Source organism: Eubalaena glacialis, chromosome 12 (genome assembly GCF_028564815.1).
Source record: "Eubalaena glacialis isolate mEubGla1 chromosome 12, mEubGla1.1.hap2.+ XY, whole genome shotgun sequence".
NCBI classification, from domain to species: Eukaryota; Metazoa; Chordata; class Mammalia; order Artiodactyla; family Balaenidae; genus Eubalaena; species Eubalaena glacialis.
Genome location: NC_083727.1, coordinates 156,304 through 170,174, shown reverse-complemented (window position 1 = coordinate 170,174; position 13,871 = coordinate 156,304). Strand labels below are relative to the sequence as shown.

General features: G+C 44.9%; 1 protein-coding gene across 8 annotated transcripts in view; it reads left to right on the top strand.

Annotated features, from left to right (window-relative positions):
* Positions 1–13,871, top strand: part of FAM120B (family with sequence similarity 120 member B) — an 84,919-nt gene that overhangs the window by 32,263 nt on the left and 38,785 nt on the right. For all 8 annotated transcript variants that reach the window (XR_009702919.1, XM_061207311.1, XM_061207306.1 and 5 more), the window contains exons 5-6: positions 3,812–3,984; positions 7,414–7,506. Coding sequence is in view for 7 of the 8 variants with exons in the window: in XM_061207311.1 (XP_061063294.1) it covers positions 3,812–3,984; positions 7,414–7,506 (266 nt within the window). In the remaining variant the exon portion in view is untranslated. The remainder of the gene's footprint in view (positions 1–3,811; positions 3,985–7,413; positions 7,507–13,871) is intronic.

Genomic DNA, 13,871 nt, shown 5'->3' with positions numbered 1-13,871 from the left:
ACGGTCGGGTAAACCAGTTGAAGTTGGTAGCGATAAAATCAAGACATTAATTGAGAACAATCAACGTTATTCCATGCAGGAGATAGCTGACATACTCAAAATATCCAACTCAAGAGCTGAAAATCATTTGCACCAGCTTGGTTATGCAGATGTTTGGGTTCCGCATAAGTTAAGCGAAAAAGACCTTCTTGACTGTATTTCCGCATGTAATTCTCTACTGAAATGTAATGAAACCAAAAAACAAATTGTGACAGGTGATGAAAAGTGGTTACTGTACAATGTGGAACGGAAGAGATCGTGGGGCAAGCGAAATGAACCACCACCAACCACACCAAAGGCCGGTCTTCATCCAAATAAGGTGATGTTGTGTATATGGTGGGACTGGAAGGGAGTCCTCTATTATGAGCTTCTTCCGGAAAACCAAACGATTAATTCCAACAAGTGCTGCTCCCAATTAAACCAACTGAAAGCAGCACTCGATGAAAAGCATCCAGAATTAGTCAACAGAAAACGCATAATCTTTCATCAGGATGATGCAAGACCACATGTTTCTTTGATGACCAGGCAAAAACTGTTACAGCTTGGCTGGGAAGTTCTGATTCATCCGCTGTATTCACCAGACATTGCACCTTTGGATTTCCATTTATTTTGGTCTTTACAAAATTCTCTTAATGGAAAAAATTTCCGTTCCCTGGAAGACTGTAAAAGGCACCTGGAACAGTTCTTTGCTCAAAAAGATAAAAAGTTTTGGGAAGATGGAATTATGAAGTTGCCTGAAAGATGGCAGAAGGTAGTGGGAAAAAAGGGTGAATACATTGTTCAATAAAGTTCTTGGTGAAAATGAACAATGTGTCTTTTATTTTTACTTAAAAACTGAGGGCACTTTTTGGCCAACCCAATAGAATGATTTTTTGAAGTGTTGTTCAAGAATCAGTGAGTAAACTTAGTATTTCTTGGCTATATAAAGATGTTTGACTCACTAGAATCTTGCAGATCATCTTAGAAGACTATTTTATAAAATGAAATGAGGTGGAGTGGTATATTTTATGACAAGAAGGGGCTATATTTGACTCCTTCCAGCATTTGCTGAACAACTGTAGTGAAGTTTTCTTGTTTCAGCTCCTCTTACATGTACTGTTGAAGGTTTCCATCTTGACACTTGTTAATACAGGTGAAAAAAGTGTTGTCAAATCTTGGCGGTTTCTGTGGGTGGTAACTGGAGGTCACCAACCTGCTCTATGGGTGAGAGAATGTGTTCCTCGTGAGGAGATGCTGTCAGGGCCCCAGCCTCTGAAGCCACCTCCCTGATGTTGTGGATGAGAATAAATGGATTTAAAACCTCGGTCGTGTGTTTCTTCCATTTGTAAAGATAATTGGAAGCTTTGTCAACTAAATGTTACAAATACACGTATGAGTCACAAGCCAGTGGTTGAATTTTGCACTGACTGCTTTTTTATACCTAATTCACTATATTTTGAATGTATTAGGTAGAAGCAGTATAACACTGTTATTTTGCAAGCATGAAATTAGCTCATCCATGGAAGTTTAGGGTTTAATATATTGAGATGTCAACTCATTCTAGACCATTTATATCTGAATGAATTTTTTTGCTTATTGTAAATAGGCTACTGAAGTTTATCCAACCAGAGTAAAGATTCAGTTTGCTTGTGAGTAGTCAGTGCTTTTTATTTTGTCTTTTTTTGGCCAGGGGTGCTCTTTCAAACAGAATGCTAAATAAATATTCATTTAAATCAGACTTATGAATTAAAACCATCACAAGTAAATTTGAGACACGCAGTGTATGCAGGTTAATTTCTGGAAGTGTCACCTCTCTTGTTCTCAGAGTGCACACAAACCAGACAGTTTTATGGTTTCTTACCCTAGGAATATGCAAGGAAAATAATCATAGGATAACTCTAAAACCCAACGATTATATTATTTCCATATAGAAAGCACACAGAAATGCCACGGCTTAGAGTGTAGGAGTGTATTCATTCACTCGTGCATTTATAGGTGTAAAAGCACACACGGGACCATTGCTATGTTACTAGTGAGGCATCCAGCAGCCTCCACCCTGGGGTGGGTCCTCCCAGGCATCTCAGACAGTCTTCCAAGTTGTCGTTCACAGAAATGACCACTTTCCTTGTCCCTCTGCGCGGCCCTTCAGGGCTCGGTTGCTCCGAAAAGCCTTGAGACTTTCTTGTCTGTCCACGGATTCACGCAAAAACCTTTGCCAAGTGACATAATTTGGTTTTTGAAGCTGATGTGTTTCAGAGGCAGTGTATTGTAGTTGGTGACCTACAGACCAGATCACCTGCTTAGATCTCTGGATTGTTCTTTGGAACATCTCAGCTGCCCATGGAGCTCTGGGTAAAGTGTAAGGGCTACCCTTGATCTTTTCTGGCAGAGTTATGTAATTTTCTCATATTGTGAAATATTTTTACTTTGCTATTTTCAACTATTTAAAAATGTGAAAGTCATTAATAGTTTATGGGTTGTACAAAAACAGACAATGAGCTGGATTTTGCCCACAGGCTACTATTTGCAGACCCCTGCAAGATGATTGTTTTCCAGAAAAGCGTGTTTCTAAGAAGTAATAGCTGACCCTGTGATTCTCTTGGAATAATATATCTTAAAAACGAGTGCTGGTTTTTTTTTTTTTTTTGCCAATTTACCTTCATTTTCTTTCTTCCAAGGGAAAAGATGATTTAATAAATAATGAAAAAGTATTTTGGGGAGGAGGGAACACTTCAGCCATATCGGAAATGCAAGTGACTTTTGCTGGGCTGTTTCACTTCTGATGGTGGGAAATACACACCTGAGAATATTGAATGACATTGTGAGAAGCATAAACAGAAAAGGGGAAGAACTTCCTTTTTTGAGTCACTTAATTCTGATACCATTTGGTTAGTGAGTTTTGTTTTCTTAGTGAAGCTGTGGGATGGTTAGGTCCAGCCGTCCTTGCACTTGAGGATGCCTTACAGCCACGGGACCTACAGGAAGTCACAGCTGCTGCTCTTGGCAGGACCTGGCCCAGCCCAGGCCTGGCCCCTCGGGGCAGAAGGAGCGGGGCTGCTGTGTCTTCCTCCAGACTCGTGCTGCCATGGATGGTGACTTGGGTAAATGAGTGAGAAGTTTTTCTTTTCTTTGATTTTAATAATTGAAACATATATATGAAATGTAGGAATAAAACACAAATTTAGTAGAATTTTAATATGTTAGGAATTTCTGTTTCGTAGTTCTAGGGATGTGCTTTCCGAAGCATGGGGCTCACAGATGCCCTGCTTATCCCAGTCTCTAGTTTGTTCAGTGCAGACTCCCAGGTACCTTACCTAGCAAAGCAGAATTTCTGCATACAGACCCCAGGAAATGTATTTTTTACAATTTTGGCAGCTGGTTCTTTTGCACACTGAAGTTTGAAAACCACTAGTCTGGGGAAATAACAGCAAACTAACAGCAGATCGGTGGTGTTTCCGCCAAGCACCCCATCGCAGCTGTGCTGCGTCTCACGCCCTAAGGCAGCACAGCGAGCGCGCAGGTAGGAGGAAGCCCGCTTCCCCCACAACGTAGCCATTTGAAACAAGAAGACTGGTTTCAATGAAATACGTATATGCTGACCTTTTAGGGTTTCCGCTATTTAAAACCAGGAAGTTCTGTTCACGTTTATTTCCAGTTGCTTTACACTTTAAAGCCCACGGATACCGGGAAGGGAAGAGGTTAGTGCCCTTTATTCCTTTATTGTATTTCTGTAGACGCGTGTTATAACCTGCTAGTGCAAAGAATAACGGTAAATGGACTTTCCTCTAACTAGGGGGAACGCCTAGTTTGAAGCTCCTGTGGCTGAGCCAAGAGGCAGGACTACAGGCCCAGCGCCTGGACACACTCCTGGCCTGTTTTGACCTTTCCTTCTCGCGAGAAGAGCTGCAGGTGGTTGAGAGCCCCTTTCAAGCGTTGTGCTGCCTCCTGATCTACCTCTTTGTGCAGGTAACCTCCTTTCCTGTCGAAGCCGCTGCTGTCACCCCTCGCCTTTCGTGGGGTGTGGTGCTCTGGGATGTAGCCGTGGGCTGGTCCCCTGCACCATCTCCGCCCAGTGTCTGTGCCATAAACTCCAGTCCTTCGAAATGCTCGGACTCCAGTGAGGGTTCTGTGCGGGCGTGCATTTGCGAAGCCCTGTCTGCTGCCGGACTTAGAGGTGGGCCCTGCACCTAAGTGTGATAGAGGCTTGAGGCGTCTGACCCGTGCAGGAACCCTGTTGCACTTTGCTCACGCTTGCCGAGCTTTTTGGGCTCTGGACTGTTCCCGTGTCCCTATGTGGGTGGTGGTTCCTGTTGGTGGGGTTTCATGTAATGGTGAGAAGGTCCAGCACTGCAGTCCGGCTGACCTGGCTAGAGTCACAGCTCTTCCTTGGTAGCTCTGTGCTTCTGGGGAGACTACTTCAACTTTCCTAAGTCATCTAACAAATGTTCGCTTTTCAACCTGCGAACGGGGTCACACCTTCTTCCTGAGGCTGCTGGCCAGGCATGCTGTAGAAGGTGAGAAGTGTCCTGCACAGGTGCCCAGAGAAAAGCCCCCCAGGGTGGTTGTCGCTGTCAGCCACCCCCACCCGCGGAGCTGAGCCACGCACGGGGTGGAGAAGGCCACAGCCACGCGCGGGGAGGTGCCGCCAGGTCCTCGTTCGTGCGGTTCGTTAGTTTATGCAGGGAGCTTACAAGGGCCACTGAAAACATTCGCCTTTTATTAGTTTCCACGTGCATGATACGTTGGGACACCTCAACAAAAGAAGGGCTTAAATACCTTCCATCTCCCCTTCCCTTCCCCAGCTGAACTGTTTGTAAAAGTCCTTTGCCATCAAGTGTCTGTTTCTTTAGCCATTTAGACCTTCTCACCAGCTTTCCTGATCCCCAGCAGCTGTCCCCTCCTCTGGTCTCCATAGGTGATAGGTCTGCGTCTGCTTTGCCATAACCATCAAGTTTTCATTTGTCTGGAATAGAAAATTATGTTTCTGTTTTTCAAACCTGAATGCACTTTAGGAATCATTGATTGTCTTTAAGAAACTTATGGTAGAATTACATTTCAGGGGAATCATATACTGATTTTTCCTTTCTAAAAGTCCTCTGCCATTTTATAGCTAGTCTTGTATTTTGCGTTTTGTACAAACGTGGTATATATAGTTAAATCACCCTTAGAGATTTTATTCCTTCTTTATTGGTTTCACATGCACCAGTATCAACTTTAGTTTTGAGTAGAACTTTCCTTTATTTGCACCAGACTCAGCAAAGTGTAAATCAATAAATGATGGCAGGATTATTTAGTATTTAAATGTAAAAATATATTTCTTTTTGTATTTTTACTAAATGTACATGCATGTATTATCAGTTAATATTTTCTGTCCATTGTTTATGAATCTACAGGTGGCTGAGGTGGACCCATAGAGGGAATTGGGAAGTGGTAGATGACCAATAGCTGAGTTTTCTCCTCCAGAAAGATCAGTGGTTTTCTTCTCAATACTCCATGTGAACATACGGATAGTGATGCCATGTGTTAGCACTCCTAGGACTACGTTTTGCATTATTTTTTCCAGCAGTAGAGATAGGTCCTTGAACCCATTCACAGTCACCCGACACCGCTCTGCTTTCTTGGCAGCTGTGCAAGTGATCGTTAGTTATGAAAATCCCCTTCCAGCAGGAAAAAAATCCCAAATCACGGAACAGTCACTTTACATCTCACATATTTATATAAACCTGAAGCAAGACAAGCATCAGGAGGAAAACTTCTATTTTTACCTTCTTTCTACCAGTAACTACCTTTTCAGTGAAAATCTCTTTAGTGTAAGTCAGCATGAGATAGACTCAGTGTTGGTTTGACTTGCAAGGACACATTCAAATTGGAACTTTTTAAAACTAGAAAACAAATCGACACATCAGCGTTGTCCCTCAGATCAAAAGGTACTGTACCGTGTTATTATTCACGGGGATAACTGTTCTGTCAGGATTAATAAGACTAAAAAGGTAATTTTAAAAAAATACTGTACTTTTATATAGTTAAGCTTAAATTAGATGTTTTGATGTGCCATATGGGATAACTACATACTGTTCAGTGTACAGAACATGTAGAGAAACGAAACCCTCTCTTTTGTTCACTTGGAGTCGTACCTCCAAGTGAGCAGCATTTTTTATCAGAGGCTTATCTGAGAAGCTTTTCTGGAAGTGTAAGTTTGCATCATAGAAAGTTTACATATTTTTTATAATCTATACTGGAGCAAATACTTTATAATAATAATATCCATTATGCGAAATTCTAAAAAATTGGTATTACTAAGACTCTTGCCTCCTCTGATATGTTATAGATTTGTTAATTACAAAGGTGGTGGCAGAGTATGAAATAGGTTAACTGAAAAAAATATGACATGAAAGAGTTATTCCTTTCTCATAGGTTGTGTCTTTTAAAATCAGCCTTCTGCAAAAGTTGCTAATGGCAAGAAGTAGAACTAACTGTATGCCAACAAACCTGTCTAAGCAGAGAGAGGTGAGGGTTTATGGGTTTAAAAAGAAATACTTTCTGCTTGGTCTTGCTTCTGTGGATTGGGATCTTTTTTCTTGGTCACGAGTACGGCACATTTGTAGATTTCTTGGTTTTTCCCTGAAATAATTACAGCTGTCATTTATACAAAGGCAACAACTATTTTGGAGTAAACATGGAAATGGATAGTGACGGGACCAGTGTGGCATTTGGTGGCTGAGCCTCGTGACCCTGTGAGGAGGGTGCAGAGGTGTTGCCGATGGCCGGGCCTGGCACCGTCTTTGATCTCCATCCCCTCCTCCTTTCCAGGGTCCGTCGCTTTCTCCATGTCTCTGTCTCTCCTTGCTTCTCACTCACACTTTGGATAGACTCTTTGATTCCACAAAGGATGGGAGGGGACTCACATCTGGGGAACCCTGGTTTCCTTTAAACTGGGATCTGAGGACACAGTTGACGTCTGGGACTGGCAAGGGTGGGTGTGTATCCCAGCTCTGATCACTCTGGCTCAGGCCAGCTGTGGGTGCTCTCTGTCTGCAAACCCCTGAATTGTCAGTTCTGGAAATTTGTGTCAAAACTTGATGACCTGTGTTGCTCCAAGACTTAGACTTGGTCATAGCTCAGGCTTTCCCTAGGCGTTCTGGAGCGTTCTGCCTTGCTAGTGAGTAACAGGCTCCCCTGTCCAGCTTGGCCCTGGGTGTCGTGGAGATTTTCACGTCAGGGACTGTGGGTGGTGGGAGAAAAGACCCTGCTCACCTCCACTGACGTCTCTTCTGCTGCTAGTTTGTGTGTGTGTGTGTGTGTGTACGTGTGTATGTGCGCATGCATGTGTCCCATGCCTGTATTTGGTCAGAGCTGGTTTTCCTGGGGCTGACGCTGGCTCTCTCTCCCACGCAGGTGGACACCCTCTGTCTGGAGGATCTGCACGCCTTCATTGCGCAGGCCCTGTGCCTCGAAGGAAAGACCACCATGGAGCTTGCAGACTTGCAGGTACTGACTGTCACACCTCTGAGGATGGCCCATATGACCAAAGGGGTGGCACACTTGCCAGCCTTCTTTACATTTGGTTGGTGTTTTACAGGAACGTTCCCCATGACTTATTTATTTTGTAACTGGAAATTTTTACCTTCTGAACCCCTTGACCCATTTGGCCCACCTCCTACCCCACCTCTGGCAACCACCAATCTGTTCTCTGTGTCTGTCAGTTTGTTTTTGTTTTTGTTTTGTTTTGTTTTAAGATTCCACATAGAAGTGAAATCATATGTCATTTGTCTTCCTCTGATTTATTTCACTTAGTGTCATACCCTCAATCTACGTTGTCACAAATGACGAGATTTCATTCTTTTTTACGGCTGAATAATATTCCATTGTGTGTGTGTATGTATGTGTGTGTGTATAACAGTTTCTTTATCCATTGCACTCATCGGTGGACACTTAGGTTGTTTGCTTGTCTTGGCTGTTGTAAATAGTGCTGCAGTGAACATAGGGGTGCAAATCTCCTCGAGATAGTATTTTTATTTTTTTCTGATAAATACCCAGAAGTGGAATTGCTGGATCATATAGTAGTTCTGTTTTTAATTTTTAAGAGCCTCCATGCTGTTTTTCAGAGTGGCTGCACCAATTTACGTTCCCACCAACGGTGCATAAAGGTTCCCTTTTCTCCACACCCTCTCCAACATTTGTTATTTCTTGTCTTTTTGATGATGACCATTCTAACAGTGATGAGGTGATACCTCATTGTGGTTTTGATTTGCATTTCCCTGACGATTAGTGATGTTGAGCACCTTTTCATATCCCTGTTGGCCATCTGTATGTGTTCTTTGGAAAAATGTCTATTCAGATCTTCTGCCCATTTTTTAATCAGATTGTTTTGTTTTTTTGCTATTGAGTTGTATGAGTTATTTATATATTTTGAATATTAACCCCTTGTCAGATATATGATTTGCAAATAATTTCTCCCATTCAGTAGGTTACCTTTTCATTTTGTTGATGGTTTCCTTTGCGGTGCAGAAGCTTTTTTTCCTTTTTTTTCCCTTCTTTTCTTTTCTTTTTATTTTTTTTAATTGAGGTATAGTTGATGTACAATAGTATATGTTACAGATATACAACACAATCATTCACAATTTTAAAGGTTATACTCCATTTATAGTTTTTATAGTTATTATAAAATATTGGCTTTATTCCCTGTGTTGTACAATATATCTGTGTAGCTTATTTTATACATAGTAGTTTATATCTTTTAATCTGCAGAAGCATTTTAGTTTGCTGTATTCTCACTTGTTTATTTTTGCCTTTGCTGCCTGTGCTTTGGGTGTCAAATCCAAAAAAGTCATTGCCAAGACTGATGTCAAGGAGCTTACTGCCTATGTTTTTTTCTAGGAGTTTTATTGTTTCTGCTCTTATGTTCAAGTCTTTAATCCATTTTGAGTTGATCTTTGTGTATGGTGTAGATACAGTTTCATTGTTTTTGTATGTTACTGTCCAGTTTTCCCAATATCACTTGTAGAGACTGTCCTTTCCCCATGGTATATCCTTGGCTCCTTTGTTGACCACTTATGTATGGATTTTTTTCTGGGCTCTCTATTCCGTTCTGTTGATCTTTGTGTCTGTTTTTGTGCCAGTACTAACTGTTTTGTTTACTGTAGCTTTGAGATACAGTCTGAAGTCAGGGAGTGTTATGCCTCCAGCTTTGTTCTTCTTTCTCAAGATGGCTTTGGCTATTTGGGGTCTTTTGTTCCATACAAATTTTAGGATTGTCCTATTTCTGTGAAAAATGCCATTGGTATTTTGATTGGATTGCATGGAATCTAGATTGCCTTGGGTAGTGTGGTCATTTTAACAGTATTCATTCTTCCAATCCATGAGCATGGTATATCTTTCCATTTGTGTTATCTTTAATTTCTTTCGTTAGTGTGTTATAGTTTTTATTGTACAGGCCTTTCACGTCCTTGGTTAAATTTATTCCTAGGTATTTTATTCTTTTTGATGCAATTGTAAATGGGATTGTTTTCTTAATTTCTCTTTCTGATAGTTTGCTATTACTGTATAGAAATGCAACAGATTTCTATGTGTTGATTTTGTATCCTGCAACCTCACTGAATTCAATTAGTTGTAACGGTTTTTTGGTGGGGTCTTTAGCGTTTTCTACATATAATATCATATGGTATTATATCACAAATGGTGACAGCTTGACTTCTTCCTTTCTGGTCTGGATGCCTTGTATTTCTTTTTCTGCCTAATTGCTCTAAGACTTCCAGGACTGTGTTGAATAAAAGCAGCCTTGTTCCTGACCTTAGAGGAAATGCTTTCAACCTTTTACTCTTGAGTATGAATAGCTGTTAGCTGTTCCTCTGTTTGCAAAATAAAATTTTAAAGAGCTAATGTTGAGGTATTAGTACTAATTCTTAATACAAGGCTGTAGCCGCAGCCACATGGCCTTCCTTCTGGTCTCCTCTCTTGCTGCCATCAGCCTGCCCGTCCCCTCAGCAGCTGCTTGGCCACTCGCACCAGAGCTGGGCCCTCACCTGCTATCCTCTTCCCTCCTAAGAAAACCAAACAGCCAGGCAGGGGGAGAAAGGAAGCTGGAGGTCATGCTGGCTCCTGTTTTGTTGTTCAGGTGGGGAAACTTGAGGCCCTGTGGGCAGCAGAGTGATCTGGGGCCATGTCCCTGGTGAGCTCTGTGACCTGGAACACGTTCTCATGAATGTACAGCAGAACCTAACTTGCCTCTTTTGTAAAACAAAGGGGACTCCACACTGCTTGCTGCCAGGTCAGGGCGCAGGGCTGTGGGGTCTTTGTCAACGCGGATGTGTGGTCCCACCCATCTGTTACTGGTAGAGCCAAGGTAGAATCAGGGCTCCTGACACCCAGCCTCTGTTCTTGCCTCTGCCCTCTTTTGTGAGAAATGCCCGTTCCTAGGAGGAGGGAGGCCTTCGGGAAGGGGCCCTGCAGGAGCACCGCACTCGGACTGCTGCGTCCAGACGCACCAGGCACCGCCCCGTCCCGGCTGTTTCCAGCACAGAGGGCCTGCGCGGCCATCATTCCCCACCAGTTCCTCTGAGTCCCGTGACCGGGTTGTATGTGCTCTCCACACGTGACGCCAGAGCCACCGTGGGAAGTGTTTCCAGGGGGCAGGGGCTTTTAACCCGCCGAGAGGTTCCGACTCGGCTCTGACTCTGAGGAGCCCCTGGTCCAGACCCCGGTCTCTACAGGAGCAAAGGGGCCACATGGCCGCTGGGCCTGGCCTTCCTGCTCACCGTTGCTCATGGGGAATTTTTAAAATACTCTCTTAGTTTTTTACCCAGCATTATTTTTCTTGCCCCAGCGGCCCAAGTATAGCTTTTAAATGATATGCGTATTTACATGTTTATTAAAAATCCAGGTGATTAGACTATATTTGTAAAGATTATACCACATTTTTTATATATATACTGTACACACATTCATTTACAGACATAGAAGTCTGCTGTATATGAAATCAAAGCATGCAGGAACCCTTAATCTGCAGTAATATAAAAAAAGAAAGAAGAAAAACAGTATTACTTGGCATTAAAAAAAAAAAAAAAGACAGGCTTTGTAAAAAGCAGGGAAGGCAGTGACCAAGGACACTGGTCTCCTGGGTGCTGAGAGCGCGGTGGGGCCAGGCCGTCCGTCTGTCAGTCCGTCTCCAGTCGCTGCTCTGTCCTCTCTGAATACGGAGTATGTACTTGCTAGTTTTCCTGTCAGTGTCATAACTGTCCACGTGTGCGTTCAGCCTACAGCTCTAGAGGACGGGGTCTGCTCACATGGTCCTTTCATACTTGGTTTGTACAGCCCATGTGAACACAGGTGCGTGCGTATAGATAGAGATGCAGGTGCATGGCTAGCAGGGAGAGTCAGTTAAGTAATATTCTGAATTGTATAGCGAATAAGTAACTCGTGAAGTCCCCCGCCTTAAGCGACTTGAAAGGGGGAGGATGGATTCTTAGATTCTTCTGTCTCTATCGTTTAAGACAGGGATGCCTCAGCCAGAGAGTACTCACAGGTAAGGTATCACATGTCATGGTGTGTGTGTTCCTGTGGTCACTTGCCCCCGTCCTTTCCTGGCTGCTGCCCATCGGGCGGTGGTGGGAGGAGCCCTGGGCCTCAGCAACCCTGGCTCCTGCTGTGTCCTGTGAGCAGTACCTCTAACTTGGGCGCCCTGGGTGCCTGTCCAGGAATGTAAAAGGGGTGCACGTAGCTGCCTTGCTCACCCCCAGGGTTTTGTCAGACTTGGGCACGTGCCCAGAGTGTTGTGTAAAGTCCTCTATGAAGCTTACTGTCACTGAGCCAAGCGGAGCCCAGGCCTGGCGTCCCAGCCAGACTGCGTGCTCTCAGAGCCTCTTTGCTCCGCCCCAGGGTGCTCCGTGGTTTAAATTTGCTTTCACTCTCTTGTTTTGGAATGAGCCAAAGAGACACTGGGGCTTTCTTTGCCTGTCAGTTCCTCTCCGCTGCATTGGGTCCCTGAAACCAACAAAACCATAAACCATGTCCTTCCAGGGGGAGGTCCCCAACTGCTGCAACATTCCAGGCTCACCTCTCCCACCCCCGGCACTCGGGGAGACCTATCTGAGCCACCCCGAAGCCTAGCTTACAGGCTGGCACCTTTCCTGGCACTACCAGGGCTCCTTGGAAAGTTCTTGGTCATTTTTGATTGGGGAATTAAAAGGAAAAGAACTAAGAGTTAGTGGAAAGGAAAATTCTGTTCTGAAATTCGAGCTGTACCACATTAGCAAGGGGTCTGCTGTGAGCATAGCATCTCATCGCCCCAGTGAGGGTGTTTCAAGATTTACTGGACACATGACGATTGGGGCTGGTCCACGGCTGGACCCTCTCTGCCTCCTGTTGGGTGCTGGTCGAAGGTCCAGTGCTCAGCAAATTTCATATTGAAGGCAGTGCTGTGCCTTGGCGCTGAGTGCACGGGACCACAGGCAGTTCAGTCAGAGCCCTGCGTCTTGGGCTTAGACCCAAGAGTGTGTTGGAGCCACACTAAGAGGCCACAGCTCCTTTTCCACATGGGTTCCCCAGCGTCGCGTCATCCCCCCAGCAGCCGTGCACTTCTCAAGTGGGGAGCAAACGCAGCGTGTGTGAAAAGCAGGTGTAGACGTCTTCATCGAGAGATCTCTACGTAATATTGCCCTGGCTGATAAATCCTCACTTTCTAAATCACTTTAAATCCCATAGGCAAAAATCAAAGTGCTTTGAGGACGTATTGAGATCACATTCTTACAGCACATCAAAATAGTATGCTTTGCTGATTAAATCACTGAAACAGCCACAGAAACACAGGAGGGTGTAAAAGTACATTCAGAGATTTAGAAAAATGCTTTCATTATTAGGCAGCTCGAAATTGGATGAATGAGTGAATAGTAGAAATAGAATCTATTGAAAGTTTTAGTAGACTTTTTAAAGTTGATATGTAAACATAGGAGATGAGTGCTCCAGACAGATTAAATTAGATAAACAAGATGGCAAAGAAATGGGTGGGAAACCTGGTTTCCATGTTTTCCTCATTTCCATTCTCTCTGGCAAGCTTATGACTTTCACATGCTGTTCCCAGGCAGGATATTGTCGAGTGACTTCGGGAGGAAGAGAGGTCAGTGAGGGGCTCAGGGTGCCTGGAACCCAGAGGCCAGAAGGCCCGGTGCCCAGCGGTGGCAGCAGCCCCAGTCTCACGTGTTTTGTATCACAGAACAGGTCCTGGTACTTGGTCCAGAAGATGCGGTCTCTCCGGGTGAGCACGAGCGTTGTGAAGAGACCATAAGGTGGGCAGTGGGGAACACGGCTGACGAGCCCTTGAGGGAACTGGCCGTGAGGGCTGGTCCCGGCTCCTCCCCGAGTCCGTCTGCAGTGCTCAGACAGGTTCTCCGGGCGAGAGGAGCCCGGGGAGAATGGCTGCGCCCCTGGGAGGGGGCTGGGGGCCCTTGTTAAGTGAAGACGTGTGGGTGTGAGGGCAGCGACGGAGCAGGTGGGACGCCTCCTTGAGAGTCGGGAGAGATCTCGGCCCGCCCTCTGGGCCCGTAACGGTTCACAAGGGTCGATCTCTCCCCCACCAGACACCCAGGGTGTGCGCTCGGGCAGGAGAGAGCGAGGGAGTGCCAAACCCAGCCCGCCGCCCCCCCCCCCCCCCCGCCCCACGCCCGCCCCCGACACAGCCACGCTCAGTCGCTCACACGTTGTCTGTGGACGCGTTCACATCACAGCCGCAAAACCGGGTGGTTGCGATAGATGCTCTCTGCCCTTCCCAGACAGCTGGCCAGCAGCCCTCGGCGTGAACCTGAGAGCTGGTTGGTGGGCACGGACGCTCAGGGTCAGAGGAGGGGTCCATGTGTGCATGC